Here is a 21,168-nt window from a genome sequence, read left to right as displayed (position 1 = left end):
TGTGCAAGTCATTAGCATTATGTAAAAAACACTAGGGGACATTTCATCCAGACTGACTTGTCATGCCAGGTTTCTATTACTAATTACTGAATGAATCTTCAGAAACGCAAATGAATGCGAGATACACTGTAGTACACTGCTCCGACACCAAACAATGTACGGCACAGTAGTGCCCCGCTTTCCTCATTGCTCAGCTGCTGCACACCATGCCAAGCCTAGACAGGTAAGCTATGCTAGTTAAGCAAAAAGTACAAAAAGGTGCATTTTTGTTTGTACTCCGTATCTGTGTATTATTATTATTTTTTTTTAAAGTGGAAATTGAGTGTTTTTGGTGTCAGACAGTTTTGAAATGTTAAATATAACATTTTAGATTCTTCCTCTATAATTACAGTCCTTCCTATAACTACCAAGTATTTGTAGGTGGGACCTTGCCTCAAAATCTGCCTGCTCCTGCCCCTACCATATTTATGAGCCATAGTTGTTTACCCATAAATAACACCCTATATAACAGCTATCTACTTCTCCCTTTAAACTGTGAGCCACAACAACCCTCATAATGTTCAGAAACCTCACTATAATTGCTTGCCACAGCCCTCCAGAGCAAGTCACACTTCCTCATAATATGTGTGCTGCCAACATTCGTCTCAGGTTCCCCCCACCTGCTTTCTGGTATGTGGGCAATACACCTAGCGGGGAATAGAAATATGCATCTTAATATTGGCCATACACAACTATTTGTCTGTGAGATATGCATGCCATCCAGGAAATAAAAAAAAATAATAAAATACTTTTTTTTCCTTTTTCTCCTCCCAGTCTTCCAGGAGCGATAACTTTTTTTGGTTTCAACACAGTTGAGTGACAGCTTAATCTTTTTTGAGGAACAACTATTACCGTAATTATGCATGAAACCATTTATGTTTCTATAAACAGGACAAATTGGAAAAAATTCAAAGTGGCGTGAAAAAAAAACAACAGCAATTCCACCAGTGTAGGTCTTTTGATCATTTCAAAATTAGTGATTTAATTCACAACTTTGTAAAAAAAAAAAAAATAACAAAAATTAATTGGGTTCTCATTATTTTAGGGTGGATGGGGGGAGCTTTTTTTTTTTTTTTTTTTACATGGTGAGGATGTAGTTTTCCCTGGTACCACTTTGGGACTAATGTAATGTTTTGATCACTTCCTATTGTATTTATTTTGAGAAAAGTGCAGTGACTGAAAAACTTACATTTTGGTGTTCAATATATATTACTTCATGATCCCGATTACCATATTTTCAATCTTTGAATTCTTATGCTCTTAAACCAGAGCATTATATCACACAAAATAGCTAATAAATAACATTTCCCATGTGTCTACTTTACATCAGCACAATTTTAGAAACAACTTTTTTGTTAGGACAAAATTACACAGAACTTTTTTTTTTAGGGACCACATCACACGAAGTGACTTTGACAGAATATACCCCAAAGGTGGCATCATTCTACAAACTGTACCCCTCAAGGTGCTCAAAACCACATTCAAGAAGTTTAATTAACCCTTCACAGAAATTAATGGAATGTGAAAGGAAAAAATTAACATTTAACATTTTTTCCACTAAAATTTTACTTTGGACCCAATGTTTTTTATTTTCACAAGGGTAACAGGAGAAATTGGACCCCCAAAGTTGGTGTGCAATATCTTCTAAGTACATGGAAAGCCCATATGTGGGGGAAACCACTGTTTCGGCACACGGCAGGGCTCGGAAGGGAAGGAGTGATGTTTTGCAAGACAGACTTTGATGGAATTGTCTGCAGGTGTCATTTCGAGTTTGGAGAGACCCTGATGTGCCTAAGCAGTGGAAACCCCTCACACTATATTATACAGTGCTAGGAGTGGAGGAGAGCGGATAGAAGAGTCTGCTTACTCCACACTGACTGCGGGACCATATCTGAAAGTGGTTAGACAGCTGTGCTCTAGTCCCAGGACTTTCTAATCATGCAGGAGATTAGTCCAGCAGATCAGGGCTGTCATACATCTCACACACTGCAAACCTAAGGTACTGAAGGAGTGTGGTGTTCTTTCTCCTGAGCTGCCTGTTTTTAAATGGGCAACTCATACAGGTAGAAGAACACACTTTCTGACGCAGAATAATCGTAAGTAGGCTGCAATATATTGGGGAAGGAAGAACACACCATACAATAGTTTAGAACGGAGTAGATCACTGCTAATATCAATCTAATAGCCAGGAGGAACTAGATCACAAAATCTCTGATCTACTCATATAGGAATGCTGAGATTGCACAATCATGTTATTCCAGCTTGTAGACACAGGGAAAGAAAAGAGAAAATAAATATATACATCACATATATAATCGGTTTTAATCTTATATTTATTTTTATTAAATTTTACTCATTTACATAATATTAATTTGCACAGCACTTTGAAGATTGCAATCTAAATTTCCTTTCATTACGTCTGGGCGTTTTTGCTCCATTTTTTTATGCTAGTTTTCAGCTGCTTTTTACAGTACCAGCATATGAGATTTCGGAAATCTCATGCACACATATTGGTTTTTTGTCATCAGGACTTCGTGCTTTGCAGAGTTTTTATTTTATTTTTTTACATAGAGCATGTCACTTCTTTCAGCGTCTTTCACCCATTGACTTGAATGGATAGTGAAAATAAGCTGCAAATACGCAGGTTGACTTTTTTTGCAGCATATTTGCTGCAGAAAAGTCAAGGACAGCTGGATGGCAAAACTCACAGCTGGGGGCTGCAACCCTCAGCTGTGGAGCTACAGCAAGGCTGGTCATCAAGAATAGAGAGGTCCCCACGCTATTTTTTTATTTAAATAAATAATTTAAAAAATCGGCGTGGAGTCCCCTCCATTTTTGACAACCAGCCTTACTAAAGCAGACAGCTGAGGGCTGGTATTCTCAGCCTGGTAAGGGGCCATGGATACTGACCCTCCCAGCCTAAAATTAGCAGCCCGCAGCTGCCCAGAAAAGGCACATCTATTAGATGCGCCAATTCTGGCTCTCTGCCCAGCTCTTCCCACAAGCCCTCCATTACTAACCTCGGGGCTTGCTGTCACCTGACAATACAAAGGTGACATCAACTCCTTCAACTATCACCCCACTTGACACCACTACAGGGCAAGTGGAAAGAGCGAGGTTAAGTGCCAGAATTGGCGCATCTTAGAGATGCGTATTTTCAGTGGCGGCTGAGAGCTGATGTTGTTAGCCTGGGGGGCAGTATCCATGGCCCTCTCCTAGGCTATTAATATCAGCCTGCAGCTGTCTGCATAGCCTTTGCTGGTTATTAATTATAGGGGGACCCCTACGTAATTTTTTTTGTAGGGTCCCCCATTTTAAGTATACAGCTGTGAGCGGATATTAATAGCCTGGGAAGCTCCATGGGTATTACCCCCTTTCCAGGCTATAAACATCGGCTTTCCCTGTGCTGGTTATAAAAAATTGCTCGGGAGCCCACACCATTTTTTCCGAAAAATAAAACAATCTTTTATTAATTAAATACGTGTACAGTAAGTTGCACACACACTGTACTAATTATATTTGTCACAGACATCTGTATATCTACTTATTCTTTTTGTATTTACTGCATGCAATCCATCTCTTCTATCCTGTCGGCTCCTGCTGTGGTTTTATACTACCGTGGCTACTGAATTTCCGGATATAGATATATATATATATTCTATGTGTGTATATCTATTCTATTCTAACCTGTCACGCTGTGATTATACTGTATGAAGCACATGAATTGCCAGCTTTTCAAAGGATTTAGGTAGGGGTGTGGTTCTACAGGAAGTAGTTTTTTCTTTCTCTGGGGCACTCAACTTTATTAGCATGCACTAAGAGACAAGTTAGCCCCAAAAGCGCATAAACCCCCCCCCAACAAAACCATAATATAAAACGCAAACAAAAACGCACCAAAACATGCGCTTTTGCCGCAGCACCTTGCCTGTCAAGAAAGCAGATTTTGCTGCTGAAAAAAACGCCCAGTGTGAACTTACCCTCAGAGTGTGGGAGAAAACCGAAATACCTGGAGGAAACCCACACAAACACAGGGTGATCATATAAACCTCCTCAGATATTGCCCTTGGTGGTATTTGAACCCAGGACCCCAAGTGTTACAAGGGTTCAGTGCTAACAACTGAGCCACCGTGCTGCCCAATATTTTAGCCTCCTTGTCCCTGAACGCACTTCATAGGCACATTCATTGATATTCTTATACACTTGTTCAGTAATACTAGCAAAATCTCTTTAAACTCCACTCTATAGTGACAATGGCAGACCCTAGAAACTCACGTAATATGCAATCAAAGCAGACCCTTGCAACCCACCCATAATTGGTGATTGCCAGAAACAGATGCAGCCCCCTCCCTTATTATTACAGTGACAATGGCATATTCACAAAGGGAAACAATGAAGTGAGTGCACCCTGACCTGTTCACATCTGCATTCCTTATAGCCTAAGGAGGCTAAAATAAAATACACAACTCCATCACGCAGTGTGTGCAGCTTGGTGTAATGCTAGTGACCCTAGACTTTCAGAATTGGAGGAGCTCTTAGGGACTTCAGATTTCCTTAAACCTTTCTTTTCCAGTCACCTGTTGTCAAACCTTTTGAGAAGGCTTATGTTCAATGAGTGGAGGATAAACTGGACTTGACAATAAAGCAACAGGGAGAGGGGGAAGATGTGTTTTATTCCTCAGTGTGGCGAGTGCCAGGCACAGTTTAAGGCAAACAAAATTTCAAAATAGAGTTTATTATCCCCAAGAAAGGTTGAGGAGGTTTCTGATCGTCTTGAATGGTTTGTGCTTTCATTGTCGAGCGGTGGTCGGCTACTTTCTGAACTAAATTTGGTCCTGTCCAAAAATTAATCCATTCTGGTTTGAGCTACACCTGTTTCTTCATTACCACTTAGAATTCCCTAGGGTATTGTTCCCTAAAGTGTGCCCTTACAGTTTGAAAATATTTTTTAATTCAAAGATTGCAAGTGGTGATTGGTACTGTGTGAGACCGCACCAATCATAGCAAGTATCCACCAACTTACTATTCCCTGTTCCAGCTTCCCTCTCCACTCCTCAACACTCTGTAATTGCAATGTTGTCGCACTTTTTTTGTGCTTTGTGCGTATGTGCGCCACAGCACTCTTATCAGTATTGCTGATCAGAGTCTGAGTTCCCCACTCTCCAACTGCATTCTGCGCTGAGCATCCGTGCTCAATTGTTAGTGCACTTTTTATTTTGACACTTGCATGTGTGTTTCCGACGGCCACAGAGCTCTGATTAGCATTTCTGATCAGAGGCTGCGCCAAGGGACTTTATCATGTTTTTTCTATGAGTAGCAGAATTCCCAGGGTTAGTGAAGTCCTACTTTTTTCTAGAAAAAAAAAATTAGTACCTAGTAGCTTTACAGCTAGGGCATTAAGGTAGCAGACGTCAGTGTTAGGCTGCTTTCACACAACAGTTTTTTGCCATCAGTCACAATCCATCGAATGTTGAAAAAAACGGATCCGTCGCAGATTGTGAAAAACGGATGAGATGGATCTGTTTTTTCGCCGGATCTGACTAGCTGATCCAGCTAATTGGATCCTAAAAAATCTGAGCATGCTCAGTTGAAAAAAAAAAAGGAATCAGTCACTGGATTCTGTCATTTGACGGATCCGGCGCCATAGGCTTAAATTCTAGCAAACGACGGACGGCGACTGATCCGTCGCTGTCCGTTTTTTTCGGACCCCAAAAAATTACTATGTCCGTTATCTCCGGCAGCCGGATAAACAATTTTCGACGGATCCGTCGAACGACATATGAAACGTGAGGCCATCCATCGCAATCCGTCGCTAAAACGGATAATAATAATAAAACGGATCTGGCGGCAACATTCGCCGGATTAGTTTTTTTTTTAAAAAATTCGCCGGATTGAGACTGACGGCAAAAGACTGATGTGTGAAAGCAGCCTTAGTGACGTCTGTTTTTCTTATGCACAAAAAAATATTTGTTAGTAACTAGTAGCTTTTTAAGTAGTGCATTAATTACTTACATTTTTTTCATACAAAGGTTTTTTTGTTTGTTTGTTTTTTACATCTAATGATTTTTCTTTTCATTTTTTTCTTTTAAGCGTTATTTCTAAATTTTTCCTTTTCACTTTTCTACATTTTTCTTTACTTTTCTACTTTTTTTCCCTCTTATATAAAAAGCAGAGAAAAAAAAAGTAGAGATAAAAAAGTGTAATTAAAAAAATAATTAATACCTTCTATATAGACCCCATACAATACACATGTAAGAGCACCACTTCAACACACATCCCCAGTCGGCAAGAAGACACTTTTCAGCAGAGGAGTCATACACTTTCCTTGCCTCGTACACGATTTCAGACAGGGAAGAAGATGCCATGTTCCTCTTTATTTTCTTTATTTCTTAATCCTCATCAAAGTGAGGAGGGACACCTAGGAGCGAGGTAATCCCTTCAGCTATTGATCCCATATGGACTCCACCCCAAAAAAATTATCAGCCTCTTATTGTAGATTTCATGGGCAGCTCAGGAATCCAATTTGACACTAGAGGCCTCACTGAAATTGACATTTTCAAATTCTTCTTCTTTAATGAGGATACAATAAGTCTTATGATGGGCCAGATCAATGTATATGCCAGTCAATTTTTCACCCAAAATCCCACACCATCAGTAGTTAGGTGGACCCGTGTAAATGCAGTAGACATTAAAACAGTTTGGGGTTGCACATGGGCATTGTGCTGCACATGGGCAAAGTGAAAAATAAAAACAGATTTGGCAATACTGTAGTACTGATATTTTATTCAGCACACCGGTATTGTGTATGGACATGACAAGGATACAATTTGAAGTGATCCAAAAATGTTTAATTATAGTGATAAAGTGCAGTGTCCTTAAAACGATCCCAACTTTGATCGTCAATACAAAATTCAGCCAGTAGTTGACCAATTCAGCAGATAATTTGCGGAGGCGTTCAACCCCGAAAGGGACATCGCTATAGATGAATCTCATTTCAAAGGGCAGCTAAAATTCTGACAATACCTGCCCAGCAAGAGGCCAGATACAGAATAAAACTGTACAAGCTGTGCGAGATCTTGGAGTGAGTGGGGAAATTGTGTGGGAATTGCTGCACCCATCGCTGAATCAGGGTTATCACCTCTATGGGGATTACTTCTACACCAACATCCCACTTTTCTGCCAGAGGCACTGTTGCATACGGCACTGTGTGAAAAAAAAAAATCAAAGAGGCATCACTAAGCCACTACTTGGGCAACTGCTGAAACTGGGTGAGAGCAGACCCCAACATGCTGCTGGTCAAGTATAAGGACAAGAAAGATGTCCTTATCTTGAATATAATATACTGTGACAACAGCTCCCTTCATTGTCCGAGGCACCACAACAGAGATCCCAAAGTCCGATTGTATCATGAAGTATATTAAAAAATAAGGAGGGTGAAGAGCTTTCAGATCAGGTCCTGAAACTGATGAAGCCAAGGCGGTGAAATGCGCGTCGAGGCTCCTTCCTGTCCTGCCAGCTCGCCTGCATTTCCTTGTCATCATGTCCCAAGGTATTGGTATATAGCCACCATTGGCTTAGATTTACTACTATTCACCCTGGGTTTCATCAATGCCTATGTTGACTTCTAGGTGTCTAGGTGCATAGAGGATTTTTGTAAGGTTATTACGTCTATTTACTTTTTTGGCATGGTCCTCCTAGCACTCCGACTATTGCACCAATTATCCTATAGCATTGTGTATTGCAGGTGTTGCTTCAGGACATGTGTTTTTTACCAGTGTTTTTCAACCACTCACACTGGCTGTTTTAGCTGTCACTTTTTGCTCACTTTTTACCTGGTCTGTGTGAAAATATATTTTTCTAATAAAATTTTGTATTGTTCCATAATAAAACCCTATCTGGTATGGATTTTGTACACAGTTACACTGTGAGTACATCAATATTATTCTTTTGATATTATTTATTGATCCATCCTCTTTTGTTTCTTGGTTCACCTGAAATTATACAGTGGCATACAAAAAGCAAAAGTATGGTACAAAAAGCTGGCCGTGCATATCATACATATGGCACTGTACAATGCTTCTGTGCGGTTTTGATGAGCAGGCAATATGGGGACCTTCCTTCAGTTTCAGGATGCAGTTGTCAAGGCATTAATGTTTGGCACTCAGGAAGGTGAGTGTGCCAGTACTTCTGAAACTGATCGTTTCCATATCAACATTGTCCAGGTGAGTTTCTCCAAACAGCGAGGAAGGGAAAAACACAGAAAAAGTGCAGTTTTGGCACCTCAAAAGGTTCTGCAAATGCAACATGGCACCCACAGATAAATCCATCAAAGTATGTTGTTATCCAAAACATCACTCGGCAGTGTGCTCAAACAGAAGTTCCCCCATCACGTAAGGTGATTTTGGGGTCCATTTTCTCTAGTTACACTTATGAAAATATAAAATTTTGGGCTAAAGCAACATTCTTATTTTAATTTTTGTTAAGCACATAAATGGTTAATAAACTTCTTGAATGTGGTTTTGATCACTTTAAAGGATTCAGTTTTTAAAATAAAGTATATACTCGAGTATAAGTCGGCCCGAGTATAAGCCAACCCCCCCAATTTTGCCACAAAAAACTGGGAAAACTTAATGACTCGAGTATAAGCCTAGGGTGGAAAATGCAGCAGCTACTGGTAAATTTCAAAAATAAAAATAGGTACCAATAAAAGTAAAATTAACCCCTTCATGACCTTGGGATTTTCCGTGCTCGTTTTTCACTCCCCTCCTTCCCAGAGCCATAACTTATTTATTTTTCCGTCAATATGGCCATGTGAGGGCTTATTTTTTTGCGAAACAAGTTGTACTTTTGAACGACATCATTGGTTTTAGCATGTCGTGTACTAGAAAACGGGGAAAAAATTACAAGTGCGGTGAAATTGCAAAAAAAGTGCAGTCCCACACTTGTTTTTTGTTTGGCTTTTTTGCTAGGTTCACTAAATGCTAAAACTGACCTACCATTATGATTCTCCATTACGAGTTCATAGACACCTAACATGACTAGGTTATTTTTTATCTAAGTGGTGAAAAAAAATTCCAAACTTTGCTTTAAAAAAATAAAATAAAATTGCGCCATTTTCCGATACCCGTAGCGTCTCCATTTTTCATGATCTGGGGTCGGTTGAGGGCTTATTTTTTGCGTGCCGAGCTGGCGTTTTTAATTATACCATTTTGGTGCAGATACGTTCTTTTGATCGCCAGTTATTGCATTTTAATGCAATGTCGCGGTGACCAAAAAAACGTAATTCTGGCATTTCGAATTTTTTTCTCGCTACGCTGTTTAGCGATCAGGTTAATGCTTTTTTTTTATTGATAGATCGGGCGATTCTGAACGCAACGATACCAAATATGTGTAGGTTTGATTTTTTTTTTTTTAATTTATTTTGAATGGGGCGAAAGGGGGGTGATTTAAACTTTTATATTTTTTTCACATTTTTTTTTTTACTTTTTTTTTTTTTTTTTACTTTTGCCATGCTGCAATAGCCTCCATGGGAGGCTAGAAGCTGGCACAACTCGATCGCCTCTGCTACATAGCAGCGATAATCAGATCACTGCTATGCAGCAGAAATGCAGGTGTGCTGTGAACGCCGACCACAGGGTGTCGCTCACAGCTACCGGGGATCAGTAACCATAGAGGTCTCAAGGACCTCTATGGTTACTATACAGAAGCATCGCGATGTGCTCATTTCCGGCCGCCTGGCCGGAAGCACCGGTTAAATGCCGCTGTCTGCGTTTGACAGCGGCATTTAACTAGTTAATAGCGGCGGGTGAATCGCGATTTCACCCGCCGCTATTGCGGGCACATGTCAGCTGTTCAAAACAGCTGGCATGTCCCGGCTTTGATGCGGGCTCACCGCCGAAGCCCGCATCAACGCGGGGGTTCTGACCTCGGACGTACTATCCTGTCCGAGGTCAGAAAGGGGTTAATTGAGACATCAGTAGTTTGTGTTTTTGAATATCCATATTGAATCAGGAGCCCCATATAATGCTCCATACAGTTCATGATGGGCCCCATAAGATGCTCCATATTAAAATATGCCCCATATAATGCTCCATACAGTTTATGACGGGCCCCATAAGATGCTCCATACAAAATACGCCCCATATAATGCTCCATACAGTTTGATGGGCCCCATAAGATGCTCCATACAAAATACGCCCAATATAATGCTCCATACAGTTTATGATGGGCCCCAAAAGATGCTCCATATTAAAATATGCCCCATATAATGCTGCACAAATGTTGATTATGACCCCGTAAGATGCTCCATACAGTCATTTGCCCCATACAATGCTGCACAAATGCTGATTATGGCCCCATAAGATGTTCCATAGACACATTTGCCCCGTATAATGCTCCACAAATGTGGATTATGGCCCCATAAGATGCTCTATAGAGATATTTGCCCCATATAATGCTGCACATGGCCCCATAAGATGCTCCATACAGATAATTGCCCCATATCATGCTGCACATGGCCCCATACAGATATTTGCCCCATATAATGCTGCACATCGCCCCATAAGATGCCCAATACAGATAATTGCCCCATATTAATGCTGCACATGGCCCCATAAGATGCTTCATACAGATAATTGCCCCATATAATGCTGCACATGGCCCCATAAGATGCTCCATACAGATAATTGCCCCATATAATGCAGCACATGGCCCCATAAGATGCTCCATACAGATAATTGCCCCATATAATGTTGCACATGGCTCCATACAGATATTTGCCCCATATAATGCTGCACATGGCCCCATAAGATGCCCCATAAGATGCTCCATACAGATAATTGCCCCATATAATGCTGCACATGGCCCCATAAGATGCTCCATACAGATATTTACCCCATATGCTGCGATTAAAAAAAAAATAAAAAATCACATACTCACCTCTCAGGCCCCCGGCACTTGCTATACTCACCTTTCCCGTTCCGCCGCCGACCGCCGCTGTTGTCTTCTGCACCGACGTTCAGGCAGAGGGCGGTGCATATCGCGCACTGACCCCGCCATACTCACCTGCTCCTGGCGCGGTCCCTGCACGTCTGTTCCCCGGCGCCGGCAGCTTCTTCCTGTAGTGAGCGGTCACATGGTACCGCTCATTACAGTAATGAATATGCGGCTCCACCCCTATGGGAGTGGAGTCGGGTCAATACTGGATGCAGGTGAGTATTATTACACAGCTCCGCTCCCCCTCCCCTGCCGACCCCTGGGTATGACTCGAGTATAAGCCGAGAGGGTTACTTTCAGCCCAAAAAAGTGGGCTGAAAATCTCGGCTTATACTCTAGGATATACGGTAGTGTTCCTTTTAGTTATGTTCTGTCCCTTAGGCCCCTTAAAGTCACTTGAAATGAGATGTGTTCCCTAAAAAAAATGGTTTTGTACATTTTGTTGGAAAAATGAAAAAAATGCTTTTAACCCTTCTAACTTAAAAAAAAAAAAATGTTTAAAAAATGATGTTGATGTAAAGTAAACACATGGTAACAGTCATTTATTAATGATTTTGTGTGGTGAAAGTGCATAAAATTCATATAGTTTGAGAATTGTAAAATTTTCAAATTTGTCGAATTTTCAATAATTGTCATAAGTCAAAGCAAATCATATTGACCTAAATTTACCACCAACATGAAGTACAATGTGCCATGAAAAAAATAGAATCTCAGAATTACCGAGATATTTCAAGCGTTCTACAGTTTTTACCACAAAGTGACTGGTCAGAATTGAAAAAAATTCCCTTGTTAGGAAGATGAAAACAGGCTTCGGAGTGAAGGGGTTAATAGATGCCACCACATTTTAAATAGGAAAACTCACCAGGGAAGTATATTATAGAAGATATAAAATGTGTACACACTCCTGTTAAATCAGATCGCACTCTGACCAATGTTAGTCTATGGGGCAGTGCAGATGTCTGATTTTTTCCTTGGACAGACTGAGGGAAGAGAAAAAAAATGACTGAATGCCGGAGTTTGATTTAGTATTTGGATTTCACTAGGCTATTCAAGTCAATGAGTGTGTTGAAACCTCTGGACTGCACTCCAATTTCTGCACACACACAGAATGGGGAAATCTTTTTCTCCATCTTTTCCTCACTGGAAAGAATCGGGTCACACTATTCTCACATTTAGAGTATCATATTCATAATCTGACAGATTCTCTCAGGTGAGAGAATCTTTGTCTGTCTGGACCTACCCTTGTGATGCATGAGCATCGGATGCGATATGCTAATTACACTCAGTTCAAACTCTACTACGAGTATGAGCAGAGTGTCATTTTACTGTGATCCAATCTTCTCGCATGCGAGAACCAGATCACAGGTGAGGAAAACAAGGAGAGATTAAGGTCTCCATCTTCTCCATTGCCTGTGTCAGCACATACCGGACACATCTGACATCCGAGTGCAGTCAGATGTTTTGCACGCACCCACTGACTTGAATGTGTGCATGCCATGCGAGATACAGTGCCAAATTGGCAGGAGAAAAAAAATCGTAGATCTGATCTGCTTCATTGAATATTACTGGTCAGAGTGCAATGCGAGATTTTCTCCTCCGTTATGTATGCCAATGTGAGTGAGCCTCTGAAGTTAAATGATAGCCAGTCACAGCTGTCAACATTTTAAATAATGCTGATTAACTCCATATAAAAGTTTAGCTGTTGTAATGGATTTTCCTGTCATTTTCTCAGTTGCTTTTTACAGCAAAAAGGTCCGTTAACAGCTTACAACACAGCAAAGGGATCTCATTTTTGAAAGTATGTAAACAGGATATATCCTGCCAAAAACAAGATGTTGCATCGAAACATAACGATTGTATTAGCGACCATTCTGTCCCTGGTATGGTTTTGTCAGCCTGTGCAAACAGAACACTAAACAGTTATTAACCCCTTCATGACCTTGGGATTTTTCGTTTTTCCGTGTTCGTTTTTCACTCCCCTCCTTCCCAGAGCCATAACTTTTTTATTTTTCCGTCAATTTGGCCATGTGAGGGCTTATTTTTTGCGGGACGAGTTGTACTTTTGAACGACATCATTGGTTTTACCATGTTGTGTACTAGAAAACGGGAAAAAAATTCCAAGTGCGGTGAAATTGCAAAAAAAGTGCAAACCCACACTTGTTTTTTGCTTGGCTTTTTTGCTAGGTTCACTAAATGCTAAAACTTACCTACCATTATGATTCTCCATTACGAGTTCATAGACACCTAACATGACTAGGTTATTTTTTACCTAAGTGGTGAAAAAAAATTCCAAACTTTGCTGAAAAAAAAAAAAACGCGCCATTTTCCGATACTCGTAGCGTCTCCATTTTTCATGATCTGGGGTCGGTTGAGGGCTTATTATTTGCGTGCCGAGCTGGCATTTTTAATGATTCCAATTCGGTGCAGATACGTTCTTATGATCGCCCGTTATTGCATTATAATGCAATGTCGCGGCGACCAAAAAAACGTAATTCTGGCGTTTCGATTTTTTTTCTCGTTACGCCGTTTAGCGATCAGGTTAATGATTTTTTTTTTATTGATAGATCGGGCGATTCTGAACGCGGCGATACCAAATATGTGTAGGTTTGATTTTTTTTATTGATTTATTTTGATTGGGGCGAAAGGGGGGTGATTTAAACTTTTATATTTTTTTTATTTTTTTCACATTTTTTTTTATTTTTTATTTTTTTTTTACTTTTGCCATGCTTCAATAGCCTCCATGGGAGGCTAGAAGCTGGCACAACACGATCGCCTCTGCTACATAGCAGCGATCTGCTGTTCGCTGCTATGTAGTAGAAAATCAGGTGTGCTGTGAGCGCCGACCACAGGGTGGCGCTCACAGCTACCGGCGATCAGTAACCATAGAGGTCTCCAGGACCTCTATGGTTACAATGGAGAAGCATCGCCGACCTCCGATCATGTGACGGGGGTCGGCGATGCGCTCATATCCGGCCGCCTGGCCGGATGCGGTAGTTAAATGCCGCTGTCTGCGTTTGACAGCGGCATTTAACTAGTTAATAGCGGCGGGTGAATCGCGATTTCACCCGCCGCTATTGCGGGCACATGTCAGCTGTTCAAAACAGCTGACATGTCCCGGCTTTGATGCGGGCTCACCGCGGAGCCCTGCATCAAAGCAGGGGAGCTGACCTTGGACGTACTATCCCGTCCGAGGTCAGTAAAGGGTTAAAAAGCCGACTGACAGTGGATCAGGGTTCGTATAAGGGCTTACATTGGCCTAAATAGGCCATTAGACATTTAACATTTAACCCCTTAGTGACGGGGCCAAATTTTTGAAATCGGACCAGTGTCACTTTATGTGGTAGTAACTCTTCAACAAATCCCAGTGATTGAGTTTGTTTTTTCGTGACACATTATACTTTATGATAATGATACATTTAGGACGATATGTTTTGTTTATTTATAAAGAAAATATCAGAAATTTGAGAAAAATTTTAAAACAATTTGCAATTTTCAAACTTTGAATGATTATCCCTTTAATCCAGATAGTCATACCACAGCAAGACATTAATAAATAACAACTCCCACATGTCTGCTTTACATCAGCACCATTTGTAAAATGTTCTTTTATTTTGTTAGCATTTTAGGAGGGTTAAAAATGTAGCAGCAATTTTTCATTTTTTCAAGGAAATTTACCAAATTTATTTTTTAGTGACCTATCCATGTTTGAAGTGCCTTTAGTGGTCCCATATATTGGGAAACCCCAAAAAGGTATACCATTTTAAAAACAGCACCCCCTGACATATTGAAAACTGCAGTGAGGTAGTTTATTAACCCTTCAGGTGATTTCAGGAATTAATGCAAAGTGGCATGACAGAAATGAAAATGTGTATTTTTACCACCTAAATGTCGCTACCTTCTGAACAGGTTACAACAGCCGTCAGACTCTAAGGCCGCTATTTGGTCATGAATTGCCATCGCAAACATCAGAACCACAAAATCAAGATCTTTAGAGCACCAATTTGAATATAGAGGGAGCTCCCACACTGTTAACTATTTATATGATGTAGTCACTATTGCCAGCAGCATCAGAGGGGTTAAACAGACATGGAAGGAGCCAACACTGATCGTGGCAGATACAGCAAGTTGTCAGCTATAGTGTACAGCCGACAGCTGCTGGATTGTCACCTGTATGGGGATGCTATTCTCTTATATCTCAGGTCAGTTAAAAGGCGTACTGGTGGTCATTAAGGGGCTAATATATAAATGATGTATTACTAGAGAATTGTGACTGTAAAGGATTTTGAGTAATTAATAATAAAATGAACAATATACTTTTATTTACCTCTTTGCATTAATGGAGATGGTTGATTTAACAGTGTTGCCAGCCCATGGTATATTGCACCTTGTTTTGCCACTTCAAGTGTGACAACTGAACCAGTTCTTGTCATAAGTTCAGCAGCCCTGTTATATAACAAGAAATGTTGTAAGTGGAGATTGCGACTTTATTAATTAAACAGATTTTTTCAAAGTTACAACTTAAGGTTAGGTTCACACTTATACATTTCTCTAACAATATTTTTGTGCATGACTGAAAATGACTAATTCTGCCAGGACAAAGCCAGACATTACACACAGTGACTCCATTGGTGTCATTCAAGCGATTGGATCTGTTGGATTTCCCATCCAAATCCGCTTACAACAGTATTCTGATGTAGTGCCCAGCATAGAAAACTGTACTGTGAACCTAATCTATGTGGGCATGGAATGAAATTGAACCAACATACCTGTGAGACAATAATTTCACAATCAGTAACAATTTTTGTTTTATTCTAGCAGACTGATACTTTTCTCCGGTATAACAAAATATGTGAAAAATTACAAAAATTCAGCCTATTATAAAGTCCAATAATTAAATTGGTCCATTACTGGACAACCTCATCTATATAGCTTGGTAGAGTAAAAGAAAATAAAAAACTTAACTCAATCTACCAGCAGGCAAGCAACATTATTTGTTATGTGACTGCTGCAGTCAATCAGCGGCTGTAAGTTTTTAGTTATTTTTATTTTCTTTTGCGCTGCTGCATTATTAAGATGTCTTCCAGTAGTGTGCAAGTGGACATCCCCTTTAATACATTGATAAACTTTGTGAAATAGTTTTCCTACATATACACCTTTAATAGCAAAATGTTGTTAATGCTTCACTACCATTACCGTTCTTGAGAAAGCCCCACCAAACTTCTTCCATCCACACTAAGTAGTTGGTCTCCTGCTGCAAGTCGCCCATCCTAGAACAAAAAAAACAAAGTCAAAACTGACAATTCTCCAAAAATTAATATTTGGATGCCGTTCAACGTTTACCTGGTGCAACATGTGGAGCTACGCGACATTTCAGATGTTCTGTTCTTTACAATCACATACTACAGGATGCTTTCTATAAAGTGCTGCAAATTTGTGTGTATTGTATGAAACCGTGGACACACACATATACAATATCTAGAACATTTATCTAGACAGATATTAATTATTAAATCTATATCTCCACACAGTACTGCTTACAGGAATGCTCTCACTAAGGCCCCTTTCACACACCAGTTTTTTGCAGTCAGTATAAATCCGTCAAATTTTGAAAAAAAAAAACCCGCATCTGGCGACTAATGCCGCCGGATCCGTTTTTTTTCTCATAGACTTGTATTAGAGACGTACTGCGATGGATGGCCTCATGTTTCATCCATCGTTCGCTGGATCTGTCGAAAATTGTTGATCCGGCGGCCGGAGACAACAGACATAGTAACGTTTTATGTCTCTGTCTAAAAAACGGACAGCGACGGATCTGTCGCCATCTGTCGTTTGCTAGAATGGAAGCCTAAGGCGCCAGATCCGTCAAATGACGGAGTCCAGAGACGGATTCCGCTTTTTTAAACTGAGCATGCTCCAATTTTTTAGGATCCAATTAGCCGGATCAGCTGGTCGGATCCGGCAAAAAAAACGGATCCATTGCATCAGTTTTTCACAATCTGCGACGGATCCGTTGAGCAAACGGATTGTGACTGATAGCAAAAAACTGATGTGTGAAAGGGGCCTAAGCCAATTTTTTCCAGAATTTTACCAGTAATTCTCCATTATGACTTTCTTCCATCAGTCAGTTAAACAATTTGTATCCAAACACTGCATAAAGGTGCTGCCTGTGTGCCTCCTCTAGCAGGAAGTCTGTCAGCACACTGAGTTTGCATTTTTTGTAACAGTTGGACAGTCACAAGTTGGAAACCACTGCAATAACTACTATAGCCAAAAGAAGAATCACCAGCTCACATGCAGGCAGCTATAGACCTGTTGAATGCTGACAGAGCAACATCATTTTATCACCCTATGCCAAGCCCATCTGTGCAGGTATAAAGCCAGAATAAGTAGTCTCAAGTCTTTAAACAGTCTCAAATGCTTTAAAAACATATCATTTTAAACAAGCCTATCACCTCAACTCACTTCAACCCTGGCCCTCCTTCTAAATATTATTCAGAAACTGCTCCCTCCTATTCATTGGTCTCCGCATCCTCTTTGCACCCACCAGAACATGATAACTGCACTCAGACAGATCCTGGCCGAAGACCGGATCATGCTGCTTCATGTGCAAACCCCAATTTATTTTAATGGTGGGACCAGAAATATCAAGCACTTTTCACCTATTGTGTCCCTTGTAGATAGTAAGCCTGCGAACAGCGCCCTCACTCCTCCTGTAACTGTTTTAAACTGTCCTACTTTGTATTGAATTTATTGACTGTATGTCATCGCTTAATTGGAAAGTGCTGTGGAATATGATTGTGCTATATAAATAAAATTATAAATTATTATTAGCCCACTCAGAAATCCGATATTCTCAAACAAGTGCTATCCATCGTTTTCAGGGATAGAAAACACATCTGCAAGTTCCTCTCTACAAATCAGGACAAGTACCTCTCTCAGCTGGTAGATGAACTAACAGGGAAAACAAACTGCTGGATCTGGTTCTGTCAAATAGACCAACTGTCATGATATGTACTTTTTTCCCTGTCCTGTATTTTGTATAATATGTCATGATGTGGTGCGACTTCTCTTTGGTTGTATTTACTGTACACTTTGCAATGTCATGGGATGTATGTAACTTAACCTGTCGCCTTTCCCCAATACTTGCAGCCCTAAGCTATAATGTAATTAAGCTTTGTCAACACCACTAGTGAAGGAATAGCCATTCTTCCTCACAGCAGGTGGCTAGTCAAATGCACATACTGGATAGACTAAGCGGAGCCAACTAGTCTAGAATCTTCTGGTGGACGCAACCATTGAATAGAAGGTGTGACCCCTCCCCGCTTCATGGGCTGATCCCAGGAGCGCAGACAATCCATTCTTATTTTTGAGATCAGATGTGAGTTGACCCTTGAAGGAGTGGGGATTCTTAGCCGAGGCAAGACCCCACGTCCGTCTGTGACTGCGGAAGCGAACGGGGCGAGACTTGAGCTGAGGACATATCTCGTCGTTCGTGGGATTGTTTTGGGATCCCTTGGACTCGTGTGGACTATTGCTTTGTTAGCTGGCACAAGGATTATCGGGAGGTGCCCCAAACCTGTTCCGTTGGACTAATTGTGGACTCTGTAGATCTACCTGCATGTGTTGTTCCAGCGTTCTTGATAATAAATCTGTTGAATCATCCCTTGGCCTGTTGTCCCTTCTTGCTCTGCCGTACACCCCGTCACACAGACCAATTTCAGATCAACTGGTCAGTGAGGATTTGGGATGCAGTGACCATAATTTGGTAAGTTTAAATGTAATTTTCAATCAAACATTTAAAAGGGGAAAAATAAAAACCTGGAACTTTAGGAAAGCTGATTTATACAAATTAAGGTAAGAGCTTAGTCGAGTAGACCTGGACCATGTCTTGGCAACTGGGGATATCAAACATAAATGGGACATGTGTAAGGAAATACTACTAAAATCCTGTAGAAAACTTATACCCTCTGGTAATAAAATGTCCAGGAATAAAAAGAAACTATTCTGGATAAATAAGACAGTACAAAGTTTAACAAGACAAAAACTAAGGGCATTCAAATTCTTGAAGGCCGAGAATACAGAAATAGAATTTCAGGAGTATAAAGATCTAAATAAGAAATGTAAAAAAGGAATCAAGCTAGCAAAGCTATCTACAGAGAAACAAATCGCTAAAGTCATTAAAATAATTCCCCCATAGTTTTATAAATGTATTAATGCCAAAAAGAAAAAAACAAATGGTAATGGCCCCTTAAAAGATGATAAGATAATTATAGAGGACAAAGAAATGGCTGAGAAACAGGCACTTTTCATCCACGTTCACCAATGATCTGTCTGTTCCAGTGATCTTTCATCAAGGTAAAAATCAAAGTTCACCACCTTGTATAACTAAGTTAACACAAAAAGACGTACACCTGCATGTAAGCAAATTAAACATTAACAAATCCTCCGGCCCAAAAGGCATTCATGCACGTGCACTGAGGGAATGGAGCTCAGTAACTGACAGACCGCTGTATCTCATATTCTTAGACTCTCTTGTAACAGGTGGTGCCACAGGATTGGAGGATAGCTGTGCGATACAGATATTTAAGAAAGGTAAGAAGGTGGATCCAGGTAAGTACCAACCGGTAAGCCTGATATCAGTAATGTGCAATGTTTTTGAAGGCATTATAAAAGATTAACTCCAGAAATATATTACAGAGAATAACGTAATAACTGATAACAAGCACGGATTCATGAAAGATAGATTGTGTCTAACTAACATATTGGGTTTATATGACAAGGTAAGTGCAAATCTGGATGTTGGTAATGTGACTGATGTGATTTATCTGGACTTTGCAAGGCATTTGATGCAGTTTACCACATAACAGCCTTATACTGAATCTGCAGAATCAGGGACTAGGGTAAACTATATGCAGATGGGAAAAGAATTGGCTAAATGACAATAAACAAAGTTGTTATGAATGGTACGTTCTCTAAATGGGATATAGTCAGCAGTGGGACTGCTGGGATCTGTGCTAGGACCAATTCTGTTTAACCTTTTTATTAAAAGACCTAGTAGATGAGATCGAGAACAAAGTGTCAGTCTTTGCTGACAACACAAAACTATGTAGGATATTAAAATTTGACCTTGACATTACAATATTGCAAAAGGATCTGAATAATATGACTGAATGGGCAAACACTTGGCAAATGAGATTTAATGTAGATGAATGTAAAGTAATGCACCTAGGACGGAGTAATCCTATTGCTGCATATACATTAAACTAGATGGTGGCCGGATTCTAACGCATCGGGTATTTTAGAATGCACAGCCACGTAGTATATAACATAGCCCACGTAGTATATAGCACAGCCCATGTAGTATATCGCATAGCCACGTAGTATATCGCACAGCCCAAGCAGTATAACACAGCCACGTAGTATATTGCACAGCCCACGTAGTATATTGCACAGGCGCGTAGTATATAACAGTCCACGCAGTGTATCACACAGCCCACGCAGTGTATCACACAGCCCACGCAGTGTATCACACAGCCCACGCAGTGTATCACACAGCCCACGCAGTGTATCACACAGCCCACGCAGTATATCACACAGCCCACGCAGTATATCACACAGCCCACGCAGTATATCACACAGCCCACGCAGTATATCACACAGCCCACGCAGTATATCACACAGCCCACGCAGTATATAACACAGCCCACGCAGTATATAACACAGCCCACGCAGTATATAACACAGCCCACGCAGTATATAACACAGCCCACGCAGTATATAACACAGCCCACGCAGTATATAACACAGCCCACGCAGTATATAACACAGCCCACGCAGTATATAACACAGCCCACGCAGTATATAACACAGCCCACGCAGTATATAACACAGCCCACGCAGTATATCACACAGCCCACGCAGTATATCACACAGCCCACGCAGTATATAACACAGCCCACGCAGTATATAACACAGCCCACGCAGTGTATAACACAGCCCACGCAGCATAGGCAGCATCAATAGTAAAAAGTGAAGCGGTGTTTAATCCCGCACATATATATATATATATATATATATATATATATATATATATATATATGAGTGTACTTGGGACTACAGAAAAGGAAAAGGCATTCT

The 21,168-nt window shown here is 40.5% G+C and overlaps 1 protein-coding gene across 28 annotated transcripts in view; it reads right to left on the bottom strand.

Moving 5' to 3' along the window:
- Positions 1–21,168, bottom strand: part of AFDN (afadin, adherens junction formation factor) — a 359,169-nt gene that overhangs the window by 102,011 nt on the left and 235,990 nt on the right. For all 28 annotated transcript variants that reach the window (XM_077283193.1, XM_077283195.1, XM_077283199.1 and 25 more), the window contains 2 exons: positions 16,225–16,298; positions 15,356–15,474 (listed from right to left, as the gene is read on the bottom strand). In XM_077283193.1, coding sequence (XP_077139308.1) covers positions 15,356–15,474; positions 16,225–16,298 — 193 coding nt within the window. The remainder of the gene's footprint in view (positions 1–15,355; positions 15,475–16,224; positions 16,299–21,168) is intronic.

Source organism: Ranitomeya variabilis, chromosome 2 (assembly GCF_051348905.1).
Source record: "Ranitomeya variabilis isolate aRanVar5 chromosome 2, aRanVar5.hap1, whole genome shotgun sequence".
NCBI classification, from domain to species: Eukaryota; Metazoa; Chordata; class Amphibia; order Anura; family Dendrobatidae; genus Ranitomeya; species Ranitomeya variabilis.
This window is presented reverse-complemented; position numbering and strand designations above follow the sequence as displayed.